Source organism: Plectropomus leopardus, chromosome 1, assembly GCF_008729295.1.
Source record: "Plectropomus leopardus isolate mb chromosome 1, YSFRI_Pleo_2.0, whole genome shotgun sequence".
Classification (NCBI taxonomy): domain Eukaryota; kingdom Metazoa; phylum Chordata; class Actinopteri; order Perciformes; family Serranidae; genus Plectropomus; species Plectropomus leopardus.
Genome location: NC_056463.1, coordinates 837,337 through 864,303, shown reverse-complemented (window position 1 = coordinate 864,303; position 26,967 = coordinate 837,337). Strand labels below are relative to the sequence as shown.

At 37.6% G+C, this 26,967-nt stretch overlaps 1 protein-coding gene across 1 annotated transcript in view; it reads right to left on the bottom strand.

Moving 5' to 3' along the window:
* The window catches only part of ppip5k1a (diphosphoinositol pentakisphosphate kinase 1a), a 46,867-nt gene extending 32,870 nt beyond the window's left edge, over positions 1-13,997 (bottom strand). The window contains 16 exon segments of the mRNA XM_042490139.1: positions 77-202; positions 815-900; positions 2,049-2,158; positions 3,110-3,185; positions 3,267-3,353; positions 4,112-4,213; positions 4,310-4,392; positions 4,395-4,433; positions 5,680-5,841; positions 6,887-6,988; positions 8,356-8,383; positions 8,385-8,508; positions 9,507-9,592; positions 9,726-9,816; positions 11,379-11,574; positions 13,700-13,997. Coding sequence (XP_042346073.1) covers positions 77-202; positions 815-900; positions 2,049-2,158; positions 3,110-3,185; positions 3,267-3,353; positions 4,112-4,213; positions 4,310-4,392; positions 4,395-4,433; positions 5,680-5,841; positions 6,887-6,988; positions 8,356-8,383; positions 8,385-8,508; positions 9,507-9,592; positions 9,726-9,816; positions 11,379-11,574; positions 13,700-13,747 — 1,546 coding nt within the window. The 5' untranslated portion in view covers positions 13,748-13,997.
* Between the last annotated feature and the right edge of the window lie 12,970 nt (positions 13,998-26,967).

The following is a 26,967-nucleotide window of genomic DNA, read 5'->3' as shown; positions in this document are numbered from 1 at the left end:
ACTTTGGCACGTGGGCCTGAAGAGTTTTTTTAAGTGACAGGAGTTAAATATTACTTCAAACACTGCTTTGTCTCACCTTGACCTCCAGGGTACATACAGCGGAAGGCCCTGCCCAGCTCCTCAGCCTGAACTCTGCCCGCAGGAGTCAGCTCTCCTCCCCACTTCAGCACCAGCAGCAGAGACGGACCTTCTTTACGCGTGTCTGGAAACCAGAACCAGAGGACCAGAGTTAACACTGTTAACACTGTTAACACTCTGTGACAGCCCAAAATGTAATAAATACCTGCAGCTTTTCATGTAATAATCCCAGAAACGTAACAGCAGCTGCCTTCTACAAATGTAATAACACATTTCCTGCAAATGTCCAGAAAAGACATCTATGTGACAGCACAGATGTCTTTTTTGGACGTAGTATGGATGTCTTTTCTGGACGTAGTATGGAAGTCTTTTCTGGACATAATATCAATGTCTTTTCTGGACGTATTATCGATGTCTTTTCTGGATGTTGTATAGATGTCTTTTCTGGACGTCGTGCAAATGTCCACGACATGGACATTTGCAGGAAATTTCATATAACGTTTGTAGCAGGCAACTCTTATTACGTTTGTGGTAAATTTATTACGTTTGTGGTAAATTTATTACGTTTGTGGTAAATGTATTATGTTTGTGTGATTATTACATTGAAAGCTGCAGATTTTGTATCATGTTTGTGGTTTATTACATTTGCAGGTGTTTCACACTCACTTCAGTATTTTTGCCGACATCATACCAGTTTGAGTAGGAGGTGAAACAAAGTGCCTAAATATCGTCTTACCTTCCTCCTCACTGGAGGTTTTGGGCTGCCCATGGGGCAGGTAAGTTAGTTGCACTTTTCTGTTGATCCCCGAGAAGTGACCGTACCTTTACGAGGAGGAGAAAAAAACAAAAAAATGGAATCATTAAATGCCAGAGCTACTTATGGATAAACATGACAGCACAAAATTCCCCTGACTCATCATTTATTGGAATCACTGACTGTCCGCAGAGTTACAACACAACATGGCGATGCAGCGTTTTGTTATCATGCAGCACAAACCTGAAACAACCTGACAGATGCTGTTAGACGAGCCCAGACTCATCACTTTTAAGTCAAAGCTAAAATGCTCCTTTTTTTTATTCTGCCTACTCAACCCGCTAATGACTGCAAACTTAGTTTAAACTTGATTTTAAATAAAATAAAATAATCTTTTTATCTTTGCACTTTTGTCTGCACTTTTGCTATTTTATGGTGATTTTTCATTCTAAATTTTTTAAATTGTTTAGTAATTAAGTCTATCTTTAAAATATCATATTAATTATATTTTTGTATTAATATTTAGATTAATATTTGATATTAAATGTTTCATATTTTATCTCTTTAATCTTTTATTGTAAATCTGAATCCTTTATTATGTTTTTATATGTTATTGCTCTGTAAAGCACTTTAATTTGCCCTGGTGTATGATATGAGCTATACAAATAAAGCTGCCTTTAATTTTACAATATCAGGACATTTTTCTACATGGAGGCTGTTTACAGGACACACGCACGCACGCACGCACGCACACACGCACACACACACACTCTGCAGCTGTAACAGCCGCAGCTCATCAAAGGCTCCTGCAGTTTCGTGCAGCAGATGGTGACCTTTGAAAAACTCATTTGTCATTAGCACAAGAGGAGGCCGAAGACAAACTCAGGAAACTCTGTCCTGAGCTCTTCTAGGACGCTCATTTGGAGGGAAAGTGAGGCAATGCACGTCACCAAATTAATAGCTGCAGTCTGAATTTATGGGAGCGCTCAAAAACATCACATCCTTTTACGCCGAGGGGAAAACAAAGCTTTTGTTACCACGCTGAAGAGCTGCTGTGAGGTTTTATTGCCCAGTTTTAATGATCTCTATAAATAACCAGTATGGAGTTTATTTTTTCAGTCTATCATGGTTTAAAACTGAAACAAAGTCGTAGTGAATCAGTTGAATGAGTTCGGGGATGGCCGGTTAATAAGGTGACCCAGTTCACTTCACTCACATTTCCAGAACAGTCTTCAGCTGCTCCAGTTTGGACTTCTTCTCTTCTATCTCGCAGTCGTTGTGCTGTCCCAGTTCTGCCAGCAACTGCCGTGTGATGTCCAGCACCTCCTGTGAGGATCAGAGCAACACGCCGTCACAGATCACACACACACACACACACACACACACACACACACACACACACACACACACACACACACACACACACACACACACACACACACACACACACACACACACACACACACACACACACACACACACATTTACTTACCGTAAAACTTCAATTAAAGGCCCTCAGCAGGATTATATTTGGGATGGGCTTTTTAATTCCTTTCACACAAATCTGATATACACTAAAAATATATAAATATTAAACCCTTTGAAACCATGGAAGAATTGGCTTTTTTTGTCAAAATCATGGAAAAAATGACCAAAAGCAAAAGGAAAAATGACCCAAAAAAACAGGAAAAGTGTAACAAATATTTATTATTTTCTATATTAGAATACAAGCGGACAAAAAAAAAGCAGCCAGCAATAACAAAAAAGCCTCCCACTGAAACAAAAGAAAAACAAAATGACCTGAAAATTTCAGAAACACAAAAAACAAAACAAAAAAACAAGAAAGTAACACCAAAAAAATACAAGAAATGACCTGAAAAAAAAAGCTTAAAAATTACAATAATTCTTCACAAAACAGTTGCTCAGGAAAGAGAAATGCAATCAAATTATTTATTTAACTCTTTTAGACCTGAGCATATTGTCTTTTTTTTTTTTTTTTTTTTAAAAAATGGTTAGAAGGTAATGAGCAACAAAAAGAGAAGAAATGACTCAGAGGAAGAAAGAAATCTGTTAAAAGATTAAAAAAAAATAACCTGAAAATTTCGCCAACTCACCCCCCCCCAAAAAAAGTAAGTAAAAAAAAAAAAAAAAAGAAAAAAAAACAGGGTCTGGGGGTCTAACAGGTACCAGGCATTTATTGAAGTTTTACGGTAATCACACACAGGCTGTAAAGATTTACGTATAATGAGGAAAAAAATGAAAAACGATCACCGTCACCTGCAGTTGTTTCGGCTTCTTCAGCTTCAGTTTCCCAGTTTTGTATCCTCCATATTTTTCAAACAGGTCAAAGAACCTGGATGCAACAAAAATAAATTCAAATTAATCAAACGTCTTTCCTAAATTAAAAAGTCAAATAAAGACAGCGATGACCTACATGGGGTTACGAACTTCCATCTTCATCTTCTGTTTGGGCGTTCGGTCTCCGTGTCGGATGACAGCGATGACGCAGCGAAGCTCCATCCTGAAGAGAGCGCACGAACGTTTACACTCACGAACGTCTCACAAGCAAACTCAAGACCTGCTTTTTCAGTCTGCTTGAAATGAACTCTAACTATTTATTTCTTGACTGTTTATTCATACATTTTAGTCTTTTTATTGTTTTACTAGATGTTATTATATTTCATTATTTTTAACATTTTTATCCATTACTCTCTGTGCTGTTATCCTTTAATTCACCTTTTATCTACTATTTAGAGTATTTAATTATTTATTTATGTGTTTATTTACTTATCATTACTATTATATTAATGTATCTTTTATCTATGGGTTTGATCCTGCCTCTGGTGTTTTAATGAGTACTCTTACTTTAGTTTGTTTTTACCCATGCGCCTGTGCACTTGTGTGTATGAGTGTGGGTTGTGTGTGTGTGTGTGTGTGTGTGTGTGTGTGTGTGTGTGTGTGTGTGTGTGTGTAGTACCATACAAACAAAGTCTGACTGACTAATCATCATACAAATATCTGCACCATTTGAGGATTTTTTGACAAAAAAGTGTAATATTCTGGGTCGAAATACACTTACATTATATAGTGGTGTACTCTGGGTAAACACAGCAAACACGATGCTTTCTACACAGTAACTGTGACAGCGCAACTCAACATCTTAAAGTTAACCACGATAAAAGGCATGATGGTCAACATCCAAATGAATCTGAAGCACCTTGAACACACCTTCGCTTGCAGACATGTAACTGAACTGGCCTGACTGCTGTTATGACTCACATGGTCCCTGACGTCGTGGGAACGATGGGGATGTCCTCGGCCTCGGTGGGGATGGACCAAGGAATCTGAAACTGAGGAGCCAGCTCGCGCATCATAATGTTCCTGCAGAGCCACGAAAACACACAAACTCGATCTACACATCTGGAAGAGGAATCAACTAAATGTCCCAATGGATGACAAAAAAATAAAACACGGTACCCGAGGATCTTGGCGCAGTCGTCATAGTACTTCATGGAGTTCTTCACGAAACTGAAACCATTGACATCACACACATACGAGTGTGTCCGTTGGCTCGGAGGAGATCGAAGCCGCACACGGTTTGCTGCAGTGAAACAAGAGGAGGACAGTTTGTTTTCAGCGATGCAACTCGACTACGCGCCTCATGCAGCAACATTTTCTTCAATTTCTCTTAGACTTTCTTTTTTGGTGAAAGAAAATATGAGAAGTCAACTCCAGATACAGCAAACGCCACCTGTCAGCTCAGGTAACGCCCCCTCAACACCATATAAGGGCAGCTTTAGTGTAAAGACTCTGACACATAAACAAGACTGAAGACATGACGCCAAAAAAGGCTGAAAGATAAAACTCTGCAGGCGTGAAACTGACGTCGGGCTACTGTGAAATAAACTTACAGTAAATGTGATTTCAAGGAAATGCATGAAGTGTTAAAGTAAAAGTACACATGCAAAAAGGTAAAATAAGTTCAATAAATCAACATAATTAAAATAAATTAAAGAAAAAGCAGCAATTCCTTTTGCATGCAGTTTATATGAGAAGCTGGAACCTTGAAATGCTTTTTGCATGAAAAATGACTTACACAATGAAAGAAAGAGTTGCTGATTAATTTTCTCATTAACTGACTAATTTTTTCAGCTGCACTTGTATATTTTCACATTTTTGGTTCGTGCACAAAAATCTTAATTAATAAAGTAGTTATCTAATAATAGCAGTGGAGTAAAAAGTACAATGTTGCTCTCTGAAGTGTAGAGGAAAATAAGTATTAAGTGGCATGAGATTAAAGTACTCAAATAATGTAAAAGTAACCTCAGATGTGTACTTTAGCGCAGTATTTGAGTAAATGTACTTAGTTGCATTCCAGCTCTGGTCAGCAGAAGGACGCACAGTAACTGAAATTACAGTAACTGGGATCAATGCAACATGTATAGTATATAGTATTCAGTATTTCTTTAGCCCTGAAATGTAATAATCCAGTCATTAAAATTACTCTAAAACCTCATCTGAATGTGATTAAATGATATTTATGCATTTTTTAAATGTTCCTCAAAAAATACAACTTTTTTTGTGTGTTGGATAAAATTTAATGGACCGTGAAACTGTGCAGCTTTTCTCTTATATTTCTAAATATTATCTTACCTACTACAAAAATCAGCAAAAATAAGAAAAAAATGGTCAACCCCCAAAATCGGTGGGTACTAACAAAATAAAAACAAACCCTGGATACGAGCAAAAATAAGAGAAAATTTTAATTTGTATGTTGTGTCTTGCTTGACGCCCAATGAAAGACAAAGTGGAGCAAACAAGACTCCATAAATGATGCCTCTGCTCACCTTAAATGCCAGGCAGACTTTTCGGGCCACCAGTTTCTCCATCGCCGACAGCATGACGGGGTAACGGACCTCCTTCCCCTCGCTGTCTCTCTCCACCTTCCCGTCCAGAGCCGGGGACTTCCGAGCCTCAGCGTGAGCGTAATCAGGCCCCACAGTGTACACCTGGGGTCACATTATTTATATATATATATATATATATATATATATATATACACACACACACACACACTCAGTATAAATGTGAGTCTAAAGGTTTCACTAACTTATATTAGTGTCGTCTTATAACACAAAAATGATTATAATAGAGTTGGAGTGTGTGTGAGGGGTCGCTTTTTTTTATCTTATTCTAAATTAAATCTGGATCAACATCAGTCTTTCTTGCGCTGCATTTAGAAGCTAAAAAAGCACTTTGAGCCTTTGAACCCAGAGCAAGTTAGTTTGATTTCTTTTGAAAGACATGAGTTAAAAAAAGGGATTTGACCAAAAATGGCAAGAAATCAGTAAAAGGTGACTAGAAAATTACATAAAAATCAAAAAAGAGTGGAGAATTATTAGAAAATTATATAATAGGGGAAAATGTCAGGAAAACAATATAAAAATAGAATAATTTCATATTTAAAATTATGTTACAGGTGAAAAAAAAAATTTCACCACTTTTTTTTTATGGTCATTTTTTGTTTTTCACTTTTTGGTGCCTTTTTTGAAGTACATTTCTTTGCATCTTCTTCTTGTAGCTTATTTTTGCTGATTTTTGGGTGATGTCTTGTTAAGTTGATTTTGCCTTCTCCCCATGTTTTTGACAGAAATCAAACCAATTTGCTCAGGTTTTAAAGGGTTAAGGTTGTGCAGCCTTTTCCATAACTGAGGCTCTTATCTCAAAGCTGCTCTTTGGACAAAAATAGTAATTTTACTTTGCAGAACACTGAAGTTGCTGCTTCCATCATTTAATGTGTAAAATAAAGCACTGTAAGTGTTCGAAATCCATCGTACACTTAAACTTTTTTAAAATTTTTTAGGTGGCTGAAACACATTTGGCCGCAGCCCTCTTCACAGCAGTACATTGTTTAGCTTCTGTGCTGGTAGGTTTGTTTGTTTTTTAAAGACGCTAGAAAAGCAAAACGTTTCATGATATAATCAAAACATTAATGACAAAAACGGCAGATTTTCATGCTGATCTGATCTGGAAAATGAATGGATCTCTTTTCACCTTCACGTCTGTGCCGTCTGTCGGCATGAACTCTTCGTAGATGTAGGAGCCCGTCTTCCTCACGCTGCTCTCCGGTGAATACACGCTGCTCCGGCTCCCGATCTGCACAAAACACACAATGAGGGGAAAAAAGGTCACTGTCATTCTGAAAACACTTTAAAATTCCTTTTAAATAATGTGAAAAATGTGTTGGACTAATTTATTTTTATTAATTATCAACTTAAAAATTCTGTTTCTTTAATTATTTGTATACTTTACTTAAAACATACTTAAAAATTCCTTTTAAATGATGTGAAATGCTATTTTTTTATGAGGAATCAACTTAAAAAATGTGTTCATAAATATGGTAATCAATAATCATCATTATTATGAACACAAGTTTTTAAGTTGATAACTCATAAAAGTTGATTTGCTCCAACTAAGTTTTCAGCGTTATCAAAAAGAAACTCAAAAGCGTTGAGTGCTGAATGACCATATTTATGAGCACAAGTTTTAAGTTTATTGCTCATATATTAAAGTTGTCCCAACATTTTACTGACATTATTTAAAGGAATTTTGAAGTGTAAATGTCACCTGTGAATCTGCACTGAAAACAGTCTTTATAACATGAAGCTGAAGCTGAACTAAAGGCTGCAGCTGCGTGTTTGACAGCAGTGCGCCTGATTTATGCTGCTGCAGAGGAAAGCTGCACCGTGGTGTCCCTGTTATCAGGCAGGTCTCCATCACAGATTTGAGCAAAATTTAAGCAATATTCTAAAAATATAGATAATACACAATGTCAAGATGACTGCGTTTCCACTGAGTGATGTTCTGTGACTTCTCCTCTGGTGATAACATCCCAGTAACCATGGCGATGGATGTTGAAAACATGAGCAGCTTTATTTCTATTGGAGCCACCGCACTAGCTGTCATTATTTTCAATCTAAATCTACACAGGGTTGTGGAAAAAACAAACACACGGGAAAGTTTAAAAATACAACAAACCTGTAAAACGATTTTTGATCATTTTAAATATAGTTCTCTTGACATTTTACCCTAGCTTATAAAATTATTTATTATAATAATTAATAATTTTCTAAATCTACTTTTTTTTTATGCAATTCGCAGGACTTTTTCTTGCCAAGTTTTCTTTATGTTTCTGAAAGAAATCAAAATAATTTTCTCGGGGTTCACTGGTTTAAAAAACTTACATGTGAATGCAGCTCAAGGAAAGTGATGATAATCTAGGTTTCAAAGGGTTAATTGTAATTGTATTACTTTGATTGAGTACTTTTTATATTTTTTTTTTTTCTTTTGTGTTTGGTGTACATGTTTACACTGGGAGTTCTGGGAGAAACAGCAATTCAGTCCCGTCTTCTGTCCTGTACGTACGGCACAATTGCAAATAAAGTTGACTTTATCAGTTGCCAGTTTCGACCTGTGCCGCCGCTGATCTTTCACAGAGGAGCGTCCACGACCGAAGCACAGACCTTTCTGAAGAGTCTCTGGCTGCCGCCCTGCGGAGGTGGGGTAGTAGATGTAGACGTTGTGGTCCTCGGCGCAGACGGGCTTCTCGACAAAAGGCTTCTGGAATATCTCTCCGTTCACCTCCACGTGGTCCTCTCCTTCCACCAGGTTACACTCTGCCACACACACACACACACACACAGAAACAGAGAAGCCCCTCTGCATTTTAAAATACACACAGATGACGCTCGCCCCCTCCTGAGTGTTTACTCTGCAGCCCTGTGAAGCAGCTCTGCGCTCTGAGCCATGTAGCGCTCAGAGACATAAAACATCTGAGCGCGCATTAGTCAAAGGCCCGTCTCTACGTCAGCGTGCAGGGACAGACCTGTCATATCAACAGCACTTAAGTATGGTACACTTGCGGCTGCTTGACATTTGATGCTATATTTATCCACCGGCTGAAATAAAACCAACGCAGGCTTAAATTAACGGCCTCTGGATGCTGCACAGACAGGCGGCTGCAGGACGAACAAAACGCTTTCGAAGCAACTGAGAAGTGAAGGGAACAGAGTCAGCTTTGTATTGTACGACTGAGGATTCGGGCCATGTTAAGGGAAAAAAAATGTTAGATTTCGAGAATAAGGTCGTAATATTATAAGAATAAAGTCGTAATTTCACGAGAAGCCAGCTGGTATGAGCAACTATGGGTCACAACAAATCCGCCAAATTAAATTTCAAAACCAAGTTTTCCATGCAAGTGTTTTAATTTCTGATTTCAATTTATCAGCATTTTAAAAAAAAGTGTTTTTGTTTTCCAATTTTTATTGTCTTCCTTTTTCTAAATGGTAGTAGGGACATTATTTCCGGATTTTGTTTTTGTATTTCAAAACCAAAATTCATTGGCCGGTTGACTGTGAGTGGCACGACGATTACATAGGTAATATGTTAATTTCTGTAATATAACACCCCCTTTCTCGTAAAATAGCGACTTCTTTTTCTCCATTTTTTTTCTGTAAAATTATGACTTTTTCCTTGAAAAAAATATATTTTTTTCTGTAAAAAAAAAAATTTTTCTCATAATATTACAACTTTATTTATAATATTTATGTAGTCAAGTAAAAAATAAAAAAAAAAAAAATTAAATTGATGATTACTAATGAGGCATCAGACTGACCATCTGGTTTATCTGGGTCGCGGTTCAGCACAGCATAGCGCGGTAGATCGATTCCCTCCTCCTGCAGGATGCGATACACCTCCCTCCTGTTGAAAAATAAATAACACAACACATTAATAAAATATGAGTTTTATTCTCGAGCCTCACTTTGCTTTGCGTGCATATTTTTTGACCCACAACAGTGGAAACGTGCAGTTACAGTACTGTAAGTGCGAGTACCTGTCCTGTATGTAGTACTGCATGTTCATGTCATTGAGGAGCAGAGGGTTTCTCAGTTTGGCGTAGCTCACTGCCTTATCCAGCGGGGACCCTGATTCACACGCAGAGAAACGATTCAATAAATATGATACGATGTCAATAACGTGTTGAGAATCGTGGGCCGCTCAGGCATTTTTGGAGAAAAACACACACCTGAGGTGCTGCCGACTCACGTGGAGGGACAGAAACACCGTGGTACTAAACATAGCGCTGACATTGTGTTCTCAGAGAGGAGCTCTGTCAGTGTGTAAATGATTGGACGGCAGATAAGAAGCCACGTGATCTCTCTCACTCACACACACACACACACACACACACACACACACACACACACACACACACACACACACACACACACACACACACACACACTATACACCATGTGTGACATGAGCATGTGTGTGGAGGTTTATTTGAGTTTAAATTTGGATATAGATTTCAACTCTGCAGGAAACACATTAAACATAGTTACACTGTTTCCTGACATCATGAGGGCGTCCTGATATGACCCCCATGTCACCTAATGGGTTAGAAATTATTTTATATATATAATAATTATATATAATAATTTATTTTATTTACTTTAACATAAAAAATATATCAAGAAATAAACTTGACATTCAATGTTGAAAAAGTTTCCCTCAATTACTTGTAGTTTCAGTTACTGCATTCCTGAATGTCCTGCTGTTATTCTGAGGAAAAATGTTTGGTGGGATTTCCTGAACAAAATTTTTTTCGGCGACCGTGTTAACAGCTTAGAGCAGCCACCCTGCCTGCAGGAGCAGCACGTTTTGTCAGACTCGTCTCAGCTGCTTGTCGGCCGCAGCACAGCTACAGAAACTTGTGTTGTCAGCAGAAATAGACAATTAAAAAAAACGTAAAAATGGCATTTTGATAATTATATTGACACTTTACCACCTTTTATTACAGTTTAAATGCCTTTATCTGTCACAGAAATAAGGAAATACAAATATATCTGCTGCACTACAATGTTCCTGCTTCCATTTAAAAATAAAAGTTCTTTGACGACGTCTCCGTTGACAGAATCCCATCAGTTGTTGACACAAGGCGTTTTATTGTGAAATATTTGCACGACCGTGTTTAACAGGTGTTGACGATACAGGAGCTGCACGACTTCATGAATGAGTGAAATTTGTGCTTAAAAATGTGGAAATACAGAACTCACAGCAGCAGGTGGCTCTGCAGATGGGTACCTTGTATCATAATTTTGCACGAAAGGCGCTGATTAAATACCGTAGGCAGATGTTTGATCAAAACTGAAACTTTCAACATCACATATATCATAAAGTTCCCCGCATTTTTTTTATTTTTTTTATAAAGTCAAGTGAAAATTTTTAGAAAAAAATTTTTAATAAGAAGAAAGTGTCACAGTATTTGCACTTTTTAATTATTCTATTTTTTTATTATCCATCATTAAAATAAAACATTGATACAGATTATCAGCAAAATGCCAAACATCAGCCCCAATAATCTGCCAATCTGATAATCTGTCAACCCCCTCTATATATATTACGATAAATGAAAACCTACGGCAGTCACTCTGTGTGTGTGTGTGTGTGTGTGTGTGTGTGTGTGTGTGTGTGTGTGTCGTACCCTTGGAGTGGAAGGAGATGAGGCAGTCGCACAGAGGCCATTTGTCCACGGGCTCGTTGAGGATGACGTCCTCGGGGAAGATGACCACAGTGATGTACTCGAACTTGCACAGCCTCTCCAGGATCTGGGTCATCGGCTTGGACTTGGACTTCTTCATCATGCAGCAGATCCCCACCACGATCTGTCGCTCCGGGGGCTGAAGGACGGAGACGGAGAGAGAGACAGGGCAACATTTTAATCGACTGCACGAGGAAACAAGGGAGACAACGGCAGCTCTGTGCCATTAATCTCCATTAAAACATCACACTGACTGTGAGGACTTCTGCAGTGTCCCGTCCTCCAGGACAAAGACACTCACTGACAATTAACCTGATAACACACACATCTATAATCATTAAATTAACCTGAAAACACACACATCTATAATCATTAAATTAACCTGATAACACACACATCTATAATCATAACACACACACATCACATCTATAATCATAACACACACATCTATAATCATTAAATTAACCTGATAACACACACATCTATAATCATTAAATTAACCTGATAACACACACATCTATAATCATAACACACACATCTATAATCATTAAATTAACCTGATAACACACACATCTATAATCATAACACACACATCTATAATCATTAAATTAACCTGATAACACACACATCTATAATCATTAAATTAACCTGATAACACACACATCTATAATCATTAAATTAACCTGATAACACACACATCTATAATCATTAAATTAACCTGATAACACACACATCTATATTAAAAACACACACATCTATAATCATTAAATTAACCTGATAACACACACATCTATAATCATTAAATTAACCTGATAACACACACTTCTATAATCATTAAATTAACCTGATAACACACACATCTATAATCATTAAATTAAAAATAACACACACTTCTATAATCATTAAATTAACCTGATAACACACACATCTATAATCATTTGAGAGCATTTGTTCTGACATGTACACTGCCATGATGTAAAGGTCTTGTTTGCAGCACTAAACTTTGGTCTGGTAACGAATATTCAGTACTCCTACTACAATTTATTTAAAACATTTTGGCCATTTATTTTTTTTCTTTAAAGTTTTCTGCAGATTTATGTTTTTTTGTGCTCTTTGTGCACGGTGGTGCGGTGGTTAGCACTGTGGCCCAACAGAAAAGAGGGTCCGGGGGTTTAAATGAATTCACTCCTGGTGACTCATCTGCAATGTTACCATTATCATCACTGATGATTCGTGCTTCTGTTGATGTTTTAAAAAAAGTTGGTTGTTTTTTTTTTTTAGTCCCGAGGTGCAGTTTTGTTCCAGCTGCCATCACACCAGAGAACGAGCTGTAGGAAAATTGCACAAAATTCCACACGATCATTTGGGGGCCGATATTTATGATTTATTTATTTGCAGTTTTTAGATTATTATATTTATTTAGATTATTGTTTATTTAAGGTTTGGTTTTTGTAGTTATTGTTTTTATTGGTATCTATTACATATTTAACATTTTGATCAGCACCAGGACAATTTAATGTTTTATCTTTTTTATATTTAATCTTTTTATCCTTTATCTTGTATCTTTGTTTCCACGTTTGTGTCACAGCCTGCAGACCTGAACGCAGCGAGGGGGTCGATATTTTTTAAAAACTCAAGACCTTCCTTCTTAGTTTGACTTTTAATTTAACTTTTTTTTATTAACTATCTTAGTCTGTTTTACTTTTTTCTTTATCATTTTATTACTTTAACATATTTATTCATAATTTACTTTGTTTTTATCTTGTCATTTACCTCATATTTAAAGTTTGCGTATTTTATTTATTTACCCATCTACTTTTTTTCTTACGATCATGTTATTTATATATCTATATCCCTGTTTACTTATTCATTTACATTTTTATCTTGCTGTTTATTAGTTTGGTGCTGCCTCCTCTGCTGTTTCTCAGTTCTCGGTTTTGATGAGGACAATTTTTTGTGTTTTTTATTAACATACTTTGTGTGTGTGTGTTGGGGGAGTGGGGGGGGTGGGGGATTTCTGTTTTATTGTATGAAGCACTTTGTGTTACAGTTCATTTTTATGAAAAGTGCTGTACAGATAAAGTCTGATTGATTGATTGATTGATTGATTGATTCTGTCCTGTCTGTGGTGTCTTAACTGAAAGGATGTCTTTCACTAAACACTACAAACCAGATCTACCTGCAGATGCATATAAAGTAACCAGAGAGACGTCTAACTGGATGAACACGTTATACTAAAGAGGTTATATAGTTTGACATCCCACCGAGTCTGTGTCTTCGTCGTCCTCATACAGCTCCATGTCTGTCCTCATGCTATCTTCCAGGACCTCGCTCTCATCGTCCTCGCAACCCACGAAGAATCTGGGAGCGCCACGCCGGCTCTCGCCCGGGCTGTTGGGCTCTGACAAATCACAGTCCCCCGCGGCAGCCCTCAGCGTCCCACCGCGCCATCGTACACCAACACACCGCCAGAGCGGGCCGCCGATGGGAGGGCACGAGGCCTGGGGAGAGGGGCGGGTCCACTCTGCCCGGGCTGGACAGCAGTGCCGGTGGATGAAAGCGTGCGAGGCAGAGAAGAGAACGAGAGCGAAAGAGGGGCGCTCAGACGGTTATGTGACAAAAAAGGTGGAGCTGGTCAGTCCTCTGCGGTGACGCCGTTCCTCGAGTTTCTCATTCTTCATTCAGCAATTTCACATCTCATATTTCGGGCTCGCGTTTCCCAAGAGTCGTTAGCAACTCAGAGGCTGCAGCTCCAGTTATCTCATGACAGTCCTGACCTCCATTTATATCCAAGAGACTGACAGTCCTACAACAAAACAAAACATGCAACATTATTCACACAATTTTGCCTTAGTGTTAAAATAACATTTTGTACTGCCTCTATTTAACCCTTAGGGACTGTTTTCATTCATTTTTTTTAATTTTGGCTGTGTTTCATGCATATGACATCAATTTTTGCAAGATTGTGTATTTGAGTGTAATCAGTGAATTTGCAGCTCAGCTCCTACAATAAGTCTAAAATACACTGTGGAAACTAAATAGTTACATTCAGACTGTTCAGGTCCAAAAATGCTCCATTGAAACCCATTCAAACTGACATTTTTGATCCCACAGCCATCAGAGCAGAAAAACAGGACTTGTATTATTTCTGGGTGTCATTCTGGGCTTTTGACTCTGAATTTGTCATTTTGACTATTTTCCACCTGATGAGGTCATTTTGACCATATTTGGCATATGGAGGAAATACATGCTATTTCCACTAGGTGACCTGTCACAGTCAATGTAGCTGCTGATCACTGACATATCCCAGACTGTCAGCAGCTACACTCACACACTGACATATCCCAGACTGTCAGCAGCTACACTCACACACTGACATATCCCAGACTGTCAGCAACTCACACACTGACATATCCCAGACTGTCAGCAGCTACACTCACACACTGACATATCCCAGACTGGGATAACGCTTTAAAATCCTTACAGCCATAAAAACATGAACAAATTTGTGGGAAATCTTTCTGTGAATAAAAATATCTACATAAAATATGATGTTTGGCAAACAAAATTTACCTTAAAAAAAACAGCTTCTATTTCAGATAATGTTAGTCAAACTACTACCTGGTGGATTATTATCAATTCTTGACAAATGTCCCAATGTTGTTCTCTTTTTTGTCTTCACTTAAATTTTGCATTTTTCTGAATATTGTATTTGAATTGGTCTTATCAGCTGGTTTGTGTGTAAAAAAATTGCAGCAAATGAATTAAACCACTAATTAAATCTAAATGAATAAAAGGGTTTCAGTGCAATCATGTCATTATTCTAAACTGGTAATTTTCACTAAAAAAAGAATACCATCACTCAAAGCAGAAATAGCGGCGTGCCTGAGCAGAAATTACCTCCAGCACTTACTCTGCTGTTACACATTTAACCCTGACGCTGCAGTCTGCTGCAGAAAAACAGCGAGGCCATCAGCTCTGATCTGATCTGCATTTCCATCTCCACTAAACATTAGCCAGCCATGGAGACAAGACGGGCAGCGGACCACACGTCACACTGCAGACAAACAACATCTCATTACACTCTGGCACGCTGCAAGAAATCTGAACAACAAACCGCTTCAGCACCAGGCACAGTCACTCAGGGGTCACAGCTGAGTGTTTGCAGTGGAAAATACCAATATTAGCATAAGCAGCCTAGAGGAGCTCCAAATTAGGGCTGGGCTATATGAGCTGAAAATCATATTGCAATATTTTTTTAGGCAAAATCTTGATACACATATATATATACATCAATGTCAGAATTTTTAAATCTCCTCAAAAGCACATGATTAATTCTGAAACTGGGAGACAGAAAGATCTTTTTTTTTTTTTAATAGCACTGCTGTTTTCAACAAATTTTTCTGGTAAATACTTACTGTGTAAATAATATTTGTCACGGGTGGCAGCGCAGGTTTGCATGGCTGGTAAAGCACATGAGGGGCACGGGTGTTTACAGGTGGCATAATCATGCATGGGTTTTTTTTCGCTCACGCATCATAAAGACAGCCATCACATCATCACCCCCGCTTTTAAAAATGAAAAAAAGTTTGTTTGTAAATGTGCATCATTGATTAGACGGGAAACATCACCCAACTGGGAATTCTGCCGGGTCACCTTAATGAAGCACGTCTCCTCTCACACTCAGCTGAGAGGTTAAAAAGTAGGTCAAGATAGACGCTACAAACCTATTAAATGTTTCTGGCAAAGTGTCATTAAAAAAGGGGGAAAAAAAAGATATGCAGAGGACGGTAAGGACTGACAAATGTTTTAAGTGAGGACGTTATCTTTCCATTTATTGCTTCAGTATCGTGCCTGATGTTGGTCACATCTGTGCACATGCATTAAGGCAAAGGTAATTAGAAATAAGTGGTGTGTGTGTCATCAGTATTTACCTGTTGCCTGGTGCACACACACAAAATTCATTCTTAACGCCCATTTTTGGCACAGAGTTGATTTATTTATAAACTTTTGCCATGCCTAAGTGGATTTGTGTTTCAAAGCTTGAGCACAACAGTTAAATCTTCTTCTATTGCACCTGCAAAACTTACTCAACGGCTGCGAGCAAGGCCGCAGCTCCTGCTGAGGACGCTGAGGTCATGTCCTCTTTATTTTTTATGGGACTTTGGGGTTTAGGCAGACCGGGGGTGAAGTTTACATTCTACAGTTTCATGCTGCGTACAGCTTGTGGGGTGAAAACACTGTATCCCCATCAACTGTGTTGTTTTTTAAGAAGTTTGGAAACACATACCATGTTTTCAAACTGTGATCAAAAAAAAAATGCCCTATTTTTTAACACAATAGTCTTGATTTTTAAAACCCTGAAACCTGAGCAAATTTGGTTTTTTTTTGATTTATTTCAAAAACAAGGACACAAGCAACAGACAAAAAACAATGCATGAAAAAAAGGTAAAAAAGTTACAAGAAAATTATTAGAAAAAATGAAAAATAAAAAAAAAAAAAGACTAAAAAATCCAGGAAACTTATTCATGTCATAGATTTAAATTTTTTACATTTCAGGAATTTTTTTTGTAACATAATTTTTTTAAATTAAATTAAAAATTTATTGTATTATAAATATAGTTTTTCCCCCTTTTTGGAGAATTTTCTCATAATCCTCACCCCTTTTAAATTTTTTTTTGGGATTTTTTTTGTGAAATTTTCTTCTCACCTTTCACTCATTTCTTTGTTTGTTTGTGGAAGATTTCTGACAAAGTTGGTAATTGTCTTTCCGCCCATGTTTTCGAAAAAAATAAAAAAATTTTTTAAAAAAACATAGTTGAACAGGGCAAATAATTTATGAAAAGCATCTGAATGCAAACTAAAAAAAACTGATGTCAAACCAGGTTTCAAAGGGTTAATAATGTCAGTCATTGGGGAACAACATTCAACTGAATTTACAGCATAAAAGCCACTTAATGTTTCATAATTAATTTATCTGCCTGTTATTCCCTTTATAATCAATTTACTGTTTATACAGTTTATAAGTAATTTCAGAAAAATACTCAAAAAGTCCACCAATGTTCTGCAGAGCTTAGGGAGACGCTTTTAAATGTCCCCAAACAAAAATATATCATATTTTAAGTAATATTTAAAAACTAAAAAGAAAATGGCAAATCTTTCTGAGAAGCTGGACCCGGAAAATATTTTAATGTTTTTTGCTTGAAAAAAATACTTAATAACTATAAAAATTAGGCGATTATCAAAACGGCTGTTTTTTTTTTGTAAACAGACTGAAACAAATAATCAATACATAATGTGCATGTTAAATTAACACAATGTGCAATTATGCATGTGCATCTGTGTGAAAAAAAAAACTGTTAAGTTTTATGTCTCTTTGATACGATTTGTGTTATTCTTTATTTATCTTGTAAATTCCTTGCATTGATTTGCTGCTATAATACTGCAAATTTCCCTGAAGTGGGACTAAATGTTTTTTTTTTTTTAAAAGGATTATCTATGTATTGCAGTTCTGAGGGCAATTAAGGTGAAGTTTGCAGCTGGTCAGTAAATGCATGCAATGGTTTCTATAAAAGCTGATAGTAAATTCACAGCTGGAAATTTACTGAAGTTCAACGATGCAGCAAAGGCTACATGAGCACAATTCAACTCTGGTCCAGCTTCTTCTCTTTCCTCTGACTTCTCATTGATAATATAAATCACTGCCGGAGTTTTCTGGATCTCTATTGCAACACTTTCTGTTCAGAAAAACAGTTCCCTTTTCCTCAATTTCTGCTCCTCTTGCTTCACAAACTGCAACCTCAACCTCTCACCTTGAACCAGATGACGGAGGACTTCCTGCTGTGGCAGACGGCTCCTGCAGAGCGCTCTGCCAGGATCTGCTGCAGCCTTAACAACCCGATGATCAATGGATCCTGAGTTTTTAAAATCTTATTCATGGGCACCACACAAGTCTTATTAGCTTTATTAAGGAGACAGAGTTTCAATTTTTTTTTTACCTGACGGATAAATTTGCCACATTGCCACCTGAGCAGACTGAAGTGGGTGTGTGGGCAATATATTCTAGGGGTCGACCTATTTTGGTTTTTCAGGGCCCATACTGATTATTGGTAATTAATAAAGGGTGATAACTGATATAAGGAACCAAAATGCATTAACAATAAAAAAATGTTTGTCAATGTTTAGAATATGGAATATAACAAACTGCAACATAAAACTTTGCTTAAATGCCTTCAGCAAATATTCACGAAAATTGAGACTTTCATCATAAACAGCAACTTTTCAGTGAAAATTTAAAGAAAAAATGAATAAATAAAAGTAGCTTCCTGAGGTTTAACAAAGTGAAAGTTCCTCCCACAAATGACACCATCTTTACAATTTTTGATTCATTAATTAATTTTATATGCGATCATTAAAAAAACACATGATGATGAATGTGAAAAAAAAGATTTTTTTTTCTTTTTAATGGCTGAAACCAATATCTAATTTTCTACTCTGTTTTTCAGATTTAACGAGAACTTTTCTCCTTTTCGTGCACAGAAAACTGTAAGAAAACTGTGTTAACAGTCTGCAGTGTGTACAAGTATGAGGACTCATGCATAATGAAAAGAAAATTAAATATCATTCAAAACACATGTTTAGGGTTGCAAGTAATGCTAATATCTATTATAGATTTATCAGCTGATTTGCTTTCTTGTTTAAAAAATGTGACATTGCAGAAACAAATCAGCTCCTTTTTTACCTCCCGTGGATGGTGCCGTGTTCGTTTTTTTCGATTCGATGTCCTGATTATCTTTACATTTCTATATTGTTAATTTAACTGTCTTGTCATTGTCTGTATCTGCTTTATGTTGCGTTTTTACTTTTATATCCATAAACATTATCTTATCTTTAAAAATTAACTGAATATCACCAGACCAAGACTCAAATAGAGACTGTTTTTTTTTATCAAACTGTGTCTCCACAATTTTATAAAAGTGACTGTGCATCTAAATGGGACTAGGCTTTTATTTTAAGTTTTATAATATATTAATATCGGAATTTATTATTCCCTAATAATCCAGTATTGATTGGGCTCTAATATGAGCATTTCCTAACAGGACTTCTGATTAATTTAAAATATGTGGGCTTGTCCAAACACACCTCAGGTACACAAATTACCTGAGGGGAAATACAAATATTTCAGCTGCACCTGATCCTTCAATAATAAGAGGCCTAACAGGGTTAAAATTATTGTATGAATTTAGGACACAAAGAATTGTGTTAAACTGCATTTAAAATATGAAGGCAGACAGCAGGCGTGGTTAATGTTAAAAAATAAGTAAACCACAGACAGAGTCCATTATGTAAAACCGTAAAACCGCAAATGGATGCTAGAAAGGAAGACGTGCAATTTCATTTTACGTCGACCAAAAAAAAAAAAAAAAATGCTGATAAAAATATAAAACATAAAACGAATCCCAAACACAGCTACCAAACCTCAGCAACGACGTTATTTTGTCGTTAGCTGTCGTTTGCAGCGTTAAACACATTTAGCTAATATTAGCTTGTATTAGCATCGAGCTAACGGCTCAATGAAAAAACAAACGTCTGCTGCCGTTTTGACGGAATTTGAATCAATAACCAAACGTCGGTGCGATTATTAACGTTACCGCTTCAGGCTGCGGTCGTGCCGGAGATATTTCCGCGACATTAAAAGGTGAACTCACGGTGTGTCTGCGGGGTTTGTGTCGCTGCCTCCAGCTCCTTCACTGCTGACAGTTTGCATGTGAAACCAATCTTAATTTTTTTACAGTTTGACGCACTGCTGAGCGACTTCTCAAACACAGCAATGAGAGAAGAGGACGATTTAAGAAGGCGGGACAACGAAAACCACACGAGCCAATAAGCAGCGACTAAAGTGAGCTCGCGTGCAAAAGAGAGAACGTATGAGCAGAATGTAAACAGCGTCCTCTGGCGCCAAAACTGAGACAACAACAACAACAACAACAAACTGGTCATTCCTGTTACACAGTAATATCTCTGTCTCCATAAAACTAATACCTCATATCTTTTTTTTTAACATGAGCAGAATATATTTATATTTACTTTTATAGTTATTTTTAATGATTATTAATTTTTAATAATTTTTTAATTTTTTTTTTATCAGAGAGCATTTGACATGACCTCTAAAATTGCTAAAGAATATAAAGAAATACATACATTTTTATATGTGTGTGTGTGTGTGTGTGTGTGTGTGTGTGTGTGTGTGTGTGTGTGTGTAAAATATGAATATATATATATATATTTATTTATATTCTTTATCAATTTTAGAGGCCGTGTCAAATGCTCTCTGATAAATAAATAAATAAATAAATATTATTTATATGTATATAAAAAAAAAAAAAATCATATATATATACACCGACAAACACACACACACACACACAAATATATTTCCTTTTAAATGTTAAATAAAATCAATTACTTTAATTCATTTAAATCATTTTTATATACACAACACAAACACAACAAGATCCTCATATTAAATAATTAAATATTCAATTACTTTATGTTCAGAATAGTCATTTACATATACTATATATGTTACATATAAGCTTGATATTTATCATTTTATATCTCACGTTAAATGCTATCTGATAATTTTATATATATATATATATATATATATATATGTGTGTGTGTGTGTGTGTGTGTGTGTGCTGCTAGTGTCATTAAAATACATTAGATCACATTAGATTACTTTATGTACATACTATATTTATGTTCTTAATTTTTTACTTATATCTTAAATCTTTATCAATTTAAAATGTATGTTTAATGCTATCTCATAATATATTGCAGAGAAAAAATAATGTGTGTGTGTGTGTGTGTGTGTGTGTGTTTACTAGATTAATTAATTTCTCCTACCTTATACGTTTGGTATGTTAAGTGAATTTTAATGATAATACTTTTTGATACTTTTACTTAAATGAAGATCTGAATGGGCTCACTTCTTTCACCACTGTGTTTCAGCATTATCCACAAGCCATTAGGAGCACGACAGTAACCATTACTATTACTGCTGCTGGTGCACTTCAATGATTGTACTGTGTTGCATAAATCCAACAACAGGAAGTTTGTGGTCGGGTCTCCTCCTCAAACTCAGCGTTTTCTAAAAGGTGACCCTGCCCTCCGTCAATAGAGTCAGAGGAGCAAACCGCCCAGCGCCCGCCTGCTGCAGCTGATGTACGAGTACACATTGACGTCAGCGTGTCTCTGAGCTTCAGACCAGAGTCTGTTTGGCCACCGGGCCACCCTGACCGACACATACCTGTGTGCAGGCCAGCTGCTGCTGCTGCTCTGAACGCTGCAGGGTCAAAGCGGGCCACGATGAAGAGAGCGTTTTGTAAACAGCAGAGCGCAAAACAAGTCTCCACTATAACCTGGACATGGAGAAGAGAGCATGCTCTCACTTCTACAGATATTGTAAATATAGATTTCAAAATACCTTTTCCCTGTTGGCATACGATTTAAACATCTGAAAAAACTACAGTTTACACCAAAACTCAAATATTGTGTTTGTGTTACATCACTCAGCTTGTATGTACTCCCAACAGAGTCGTGATACTCAACTTAAAGCCAAATCTGGCCCCTGTTACGGTGCCAGGTGCCCCTCCCAACCGTTTTCTAATGGTGATTCACACTGTGAATTGTCTTTGTGCTTTTAGTGTACATAAGGTGCCAGAAGGCATAAAACAGCAAATCAAAATCAATCAAAATAGAGCTTATTTATCAAAAAAAGAGCCAGTGCAGGATCCCCCACACCCCCCGACAGAGGTAGTAGCTGAGACTCCAATGTCCTTAAATCATAAACAAAAGTACTAAAATCCTAGAAATGTCCTAAAATCCCAGATGCATGCTAAAATCTTAGAAATCTTCTAGAATCCTAAAAATGTCCTAAAATCCTAGAAACATGTTAAAATCTTTTATATGTCCTAAAATCCTAAAAATGTCCTAAAATCCTTAAAATGTTCAAAAATTCTAACAAATGTCCTAAAATGTACAAATTTGCTAAAATCTTAAAAAATGTCCGTGCTGAAATCCTAGAAATGTCCTAAAATCACAGAAATGTCCTAAAATCACAGAAATGTCCTAAAATCACAGAAATGTCCTAAAATCATAGAAATGTCCTTAAAATCAAATGAAAAGTCCTAAAAGCATAATAAAATCCTAAAACCCTAAAATCATTGAAACCTTAGAAAATCCTAAAAAAAAAATCCTAGATATGACTTAAACTGCAAAATGTTCCAAATCCTAGAAATGGCCTTAAAATCAAATGAAATGTCCTAAGTCCTAAAAACATCCAAAAATCCTCGAGACCTCCTAAAATCCTAGTAACATTCTAAAATCCCCAAATGTCCTAAAATCCGGAAACATGCTAAAATCTTAGAAATGTCCTAAAATCATAAAAATGTCCATAAACCCTAGAAAGGTCCTAAAATCCTAGAAATATGCTAAAATCCTTATAAATATCCTAAAATCAACAAAAATATCCAAAAATCCTAAAAACGTCCTTAAAATCAAATTAATTGTCCTAAGTCTTTAGAAAATCCTAAAAATGTCTTAAAATCCTAGAAGCATGTATGGCCCCTGGCCTCCTGTTTTTATAGGAGGCCAGGGGCCTATATGTTTTTATAAAAGTGGCCCCCAGGCAAAGACGGCCGAGTGTCCCTGCTGCTGTCGTCAGATTTTCGGTCAGTTTATCTGAAGCGCTCCCTCTGTACCTGCCGCTCCGCTCACAAAGAGCCTCTGTGAGGAGGCCCTCTGCTGCCCTCCGCCCTCATATGGCTTCCATTTGCCCAAACTTCCACTCTGTGAGACTTACAGCAGGTCAGACTGGGACAAGGAGGCTCATTATGAATGCAGCTCCAGTCTCTGGTCTCTGGTCTCTGCAGGACCTGGGTGTTCCTGTAACTGATAAATGTGGACGCAGCCATGTGGATGAGGCAACCATCAGCTCGTAGGTTAAGGTGCGGCACGTGGAAATTTCCACATAAAGGTCAAGTGAGTGCTTAACAAGAGCGTGTGTAAACCAGTCCACAAGAGTCTCGATGTTAGAGGATTAATCTGGTGAAAAGACCAGTACCAACAGGTATAACACTATAAATCTTAAAAACTATTAACACATTAATGAGCCACGCTGGCTGACACATTTCTTATTTTGCGATCAAAAGGACAATAAAGTATCATCTTATCTTAACTGGATGTTTTAAGCCAAAACATGATATTGTCGTAGCCGTGACGAGATAGTTTTGTCCCTCAACGTAACCACATTAACCACAGCAATGTCTAAACATAAAGCTGCAAACATCAGGGGCTGACAAATCTTTATTATATGAAGTTTTTTAAATGTTCTTGTTAATGAGTTTTCAATATAACGTTAAACCCTCGCCCCTCAGATTTCTCTGTAAAACTCGTCCTCAGTATTTGTTGTTTGAGACATTAGTTTGAAGCAGCAGAGCTCCTCCCTTACAGTCAAATTACAAATGCCAAATGTTCACATCCATGCCAATGTTTTCACTTTGTGTCACACTTATTGTTTGCCATTGGTTAATAAATTGCACGCCCAAGGTCGCTGACCGCTGCACTACATAATAACGTACAAATGTAACGTATCGTTGGTTTGCAGAAATGTACAGCACCAACATTTATTCTGGAGGCTGGGCTGGGTGTGAATATGGCAGCAGAGAAACTGACATTTCTCAAAAACTCCTTTATTTCCACTTAATGTCAGCAGGGTAGAAATGCATATAAATCACTTTTCATATTTGTTCTGATGTCTAACATCTGATATGTGAGCAGCAACACCTGCACAGTCACATCAGATTTACTGAGACAAAAACATGCAGAATCTGAACATTTATTTTCAGCCTCTACACAAGCTGATATAGACTTGTAGATTAGATTTTGTATATGAGCTGCACCTTTATCCTAAATATATATGTTCTTCACACAAAGCTGCCTTAAACTTCACATCATTAAGCATTTCTGCTTTTCTGTATCACAGATATTCATGTCTACAGCCAGCAGAGGATGAAGCACGAGATTATTTTTGCCTCTGCAAACACAGCTGCCCACAGAGGGTGTAAATTATAACAGTTACTCAAGAAACTGTGTTTATCAAGGAGCTACAGTGGCTTTAAGTTAGTTTAACGCTACAAGTGAACACGTCCTGTTTGACCCAGCGTGGTGTGTTTGGTGTCAGAGCGCCACATAAAACATGTAAGACTTCTTTCAGAGGGTGAAGCACGTGTCACAGCGCGGCGGTTAATGACTCGGGGTGTGGGGTGAACGCAGCGGCCCGGCTGCCGGTGGACGCGTCTTTTATCAGCTGTGTTTTCCAGCTCTGCTCGCAGAGAAGAACGTCTGCTCTGTTCTCTGTGGAGAGGAAGGAATGTCCTGTCAGAAACACGGAGAACCGGCCCGCAGATTTATTTATTACTCACTCTCATTGTAACAGAGAAAATTCGACATGCACCAACAAGTAAAGACGCGAGCTCAGGCGTGTCGTGGACGAACTGTAACTGTACCTCAGGGACTTTCACGTGTCAATGCTTCAAAACCAACATGATAAAAGGTGGTTTCCTCTTTTCCCATAACTGTGGTCATGCTACTTTAATGTCATCCCTATAGAACAATAAAATACAGCACAGAAGTCAAGTTAAAGTTTCCAGCCATGTCTGTGAAAACACAGATTAGTGTCACCAGTTCAGTCTACAAATGCCTTTATAATTCATCACGGGATATTTTAAACAAATGTATCAGCAGGCAAAACAGTGGTAGGAGCTGTAACACTGCACATTGAAAGCGCTCCTCGGGTAAGTCGACCTTTTCCATAAAAGGCTCTAAAATGTGAAACATGCTACCAACCAAACAGATAGAAGAGATATTTAGATTTATTTACAACTAAAGGCCCAACTAGGGACATCTATGTGTGAAACATCAGTTACTGCAGTTTTTGGTAGAGGTACGATGTTAGTTTGCATTGTCCCTGTCAAATAAACTAACTAACTAAATAAATATGTGACCAAATGTCCCCTCTTCTTTTTCTGAGATAAGACTTCATCATTATATCCTTTTAGACATGCAAGGAAAGATTAAAAGACATGCAATGCAAGGTCACTGCAGACGTTTGACCACCCAAGTTTAGTCAGTTCATCCTTGAGTCCGCTCGAATGTTTGTGTCAAATTTGAATAAATTCCCTCAAGGTGTTCTTGAGATATTACGTTCACAAGAATAAGAGAGACGAGGTCAAAGGGACTTTGACCTTTGACCACTAAAATCTAGTCAGTTCATCCTTGAGTACACGTAGACGTGTTTGCTTAATTTGAAGAAATTTCCTTTAGGGGTTCTTGAGTTATTGAGTTTACGAGAATGAGACAGGCTGTTATCGCCGACGCAGAGGCGTAAAAACAGCTGCACTGATCCAACATTTCTACCGCTTCGTTTTTTGTCCTGTGGGCTAAAATCTGCTCGGTCAAACTCAATCTGCACAAGTGTTTTTCCTCTTAACTGTGATCCATTTAAGAAGCTTTTTCCAAAACCAACACCCTGCAGCAGGTTTGACCTGTTTTTATTTGTCCAGTTCGGTATGTCTCACACAGGAGACATGTTGTAGACACTGAGAGCGTCTCACGTGCGGCAGGAGTCAGCAGCTTGTTTCTGACCTCGTGTACGAGCTGAGGCTGCAGACTCGGTTCTGTTCTGCAGAGATCTGCACACAGCGGCCATTCATACGGACAAGGCAAGAAAAATAAACACACTCCGCTTTCAACAAATGTCCTCCTGAGAGGTTTCTGACAAAATCCTTTCAGCAGCTCGGAGCAGACTTCCCGACTGCAAGGAAGTTTGAATGGAAGTTACAGTCCATCGGCTCGGAAAATCCCCCTCCGTACCCCGCCCCCGCCCCCCGACAAAACAATGAACACTGACACAAAATGCCAGGTGAAACGATTTCACGAGTTTGTACATGAAGAGCAGAGCTCATGTCAGGATGTGGAGAGCTTAGCTCAGCGTAAAGACAGGAATCAGAACCGCTCGCCTTTCTCTGTCCAAACTTTTAAAATCTTTACGAACACCTCCAAAGCCAATCGTACACTGTATGACTTCAACTCTCTGATTTTTGCACGACTCATTTTAGAGTTGGGCTGAACTGAAGCTTCGTCAGGCGGCTGTGGCTCAAAGGTAGAGCGAGTCAACCGCTAACCGGAAGACCAACGGTTTGATACCCCAATCCTCCAGGCAACATGTCGACGTATCCCTGGGCAAGATACTGAACCCCAAATTTCTCCCGATGCTGCGTCACTGGCGTGTGAGTGCGCGTGAATGTTTACTAAGTAGCAGGTGGCACCTTGCACAGTAGCCTTGGCCACCAGTGTGTGAATGTGTGTGAACGTGACATGTAGTACGAAAGCACGTCGAGTGGTTAAAAGACTACAAAAATGCCATACAAGTGCAGTCCATTTTCCATTTAACCGTGCAGTGTACGTC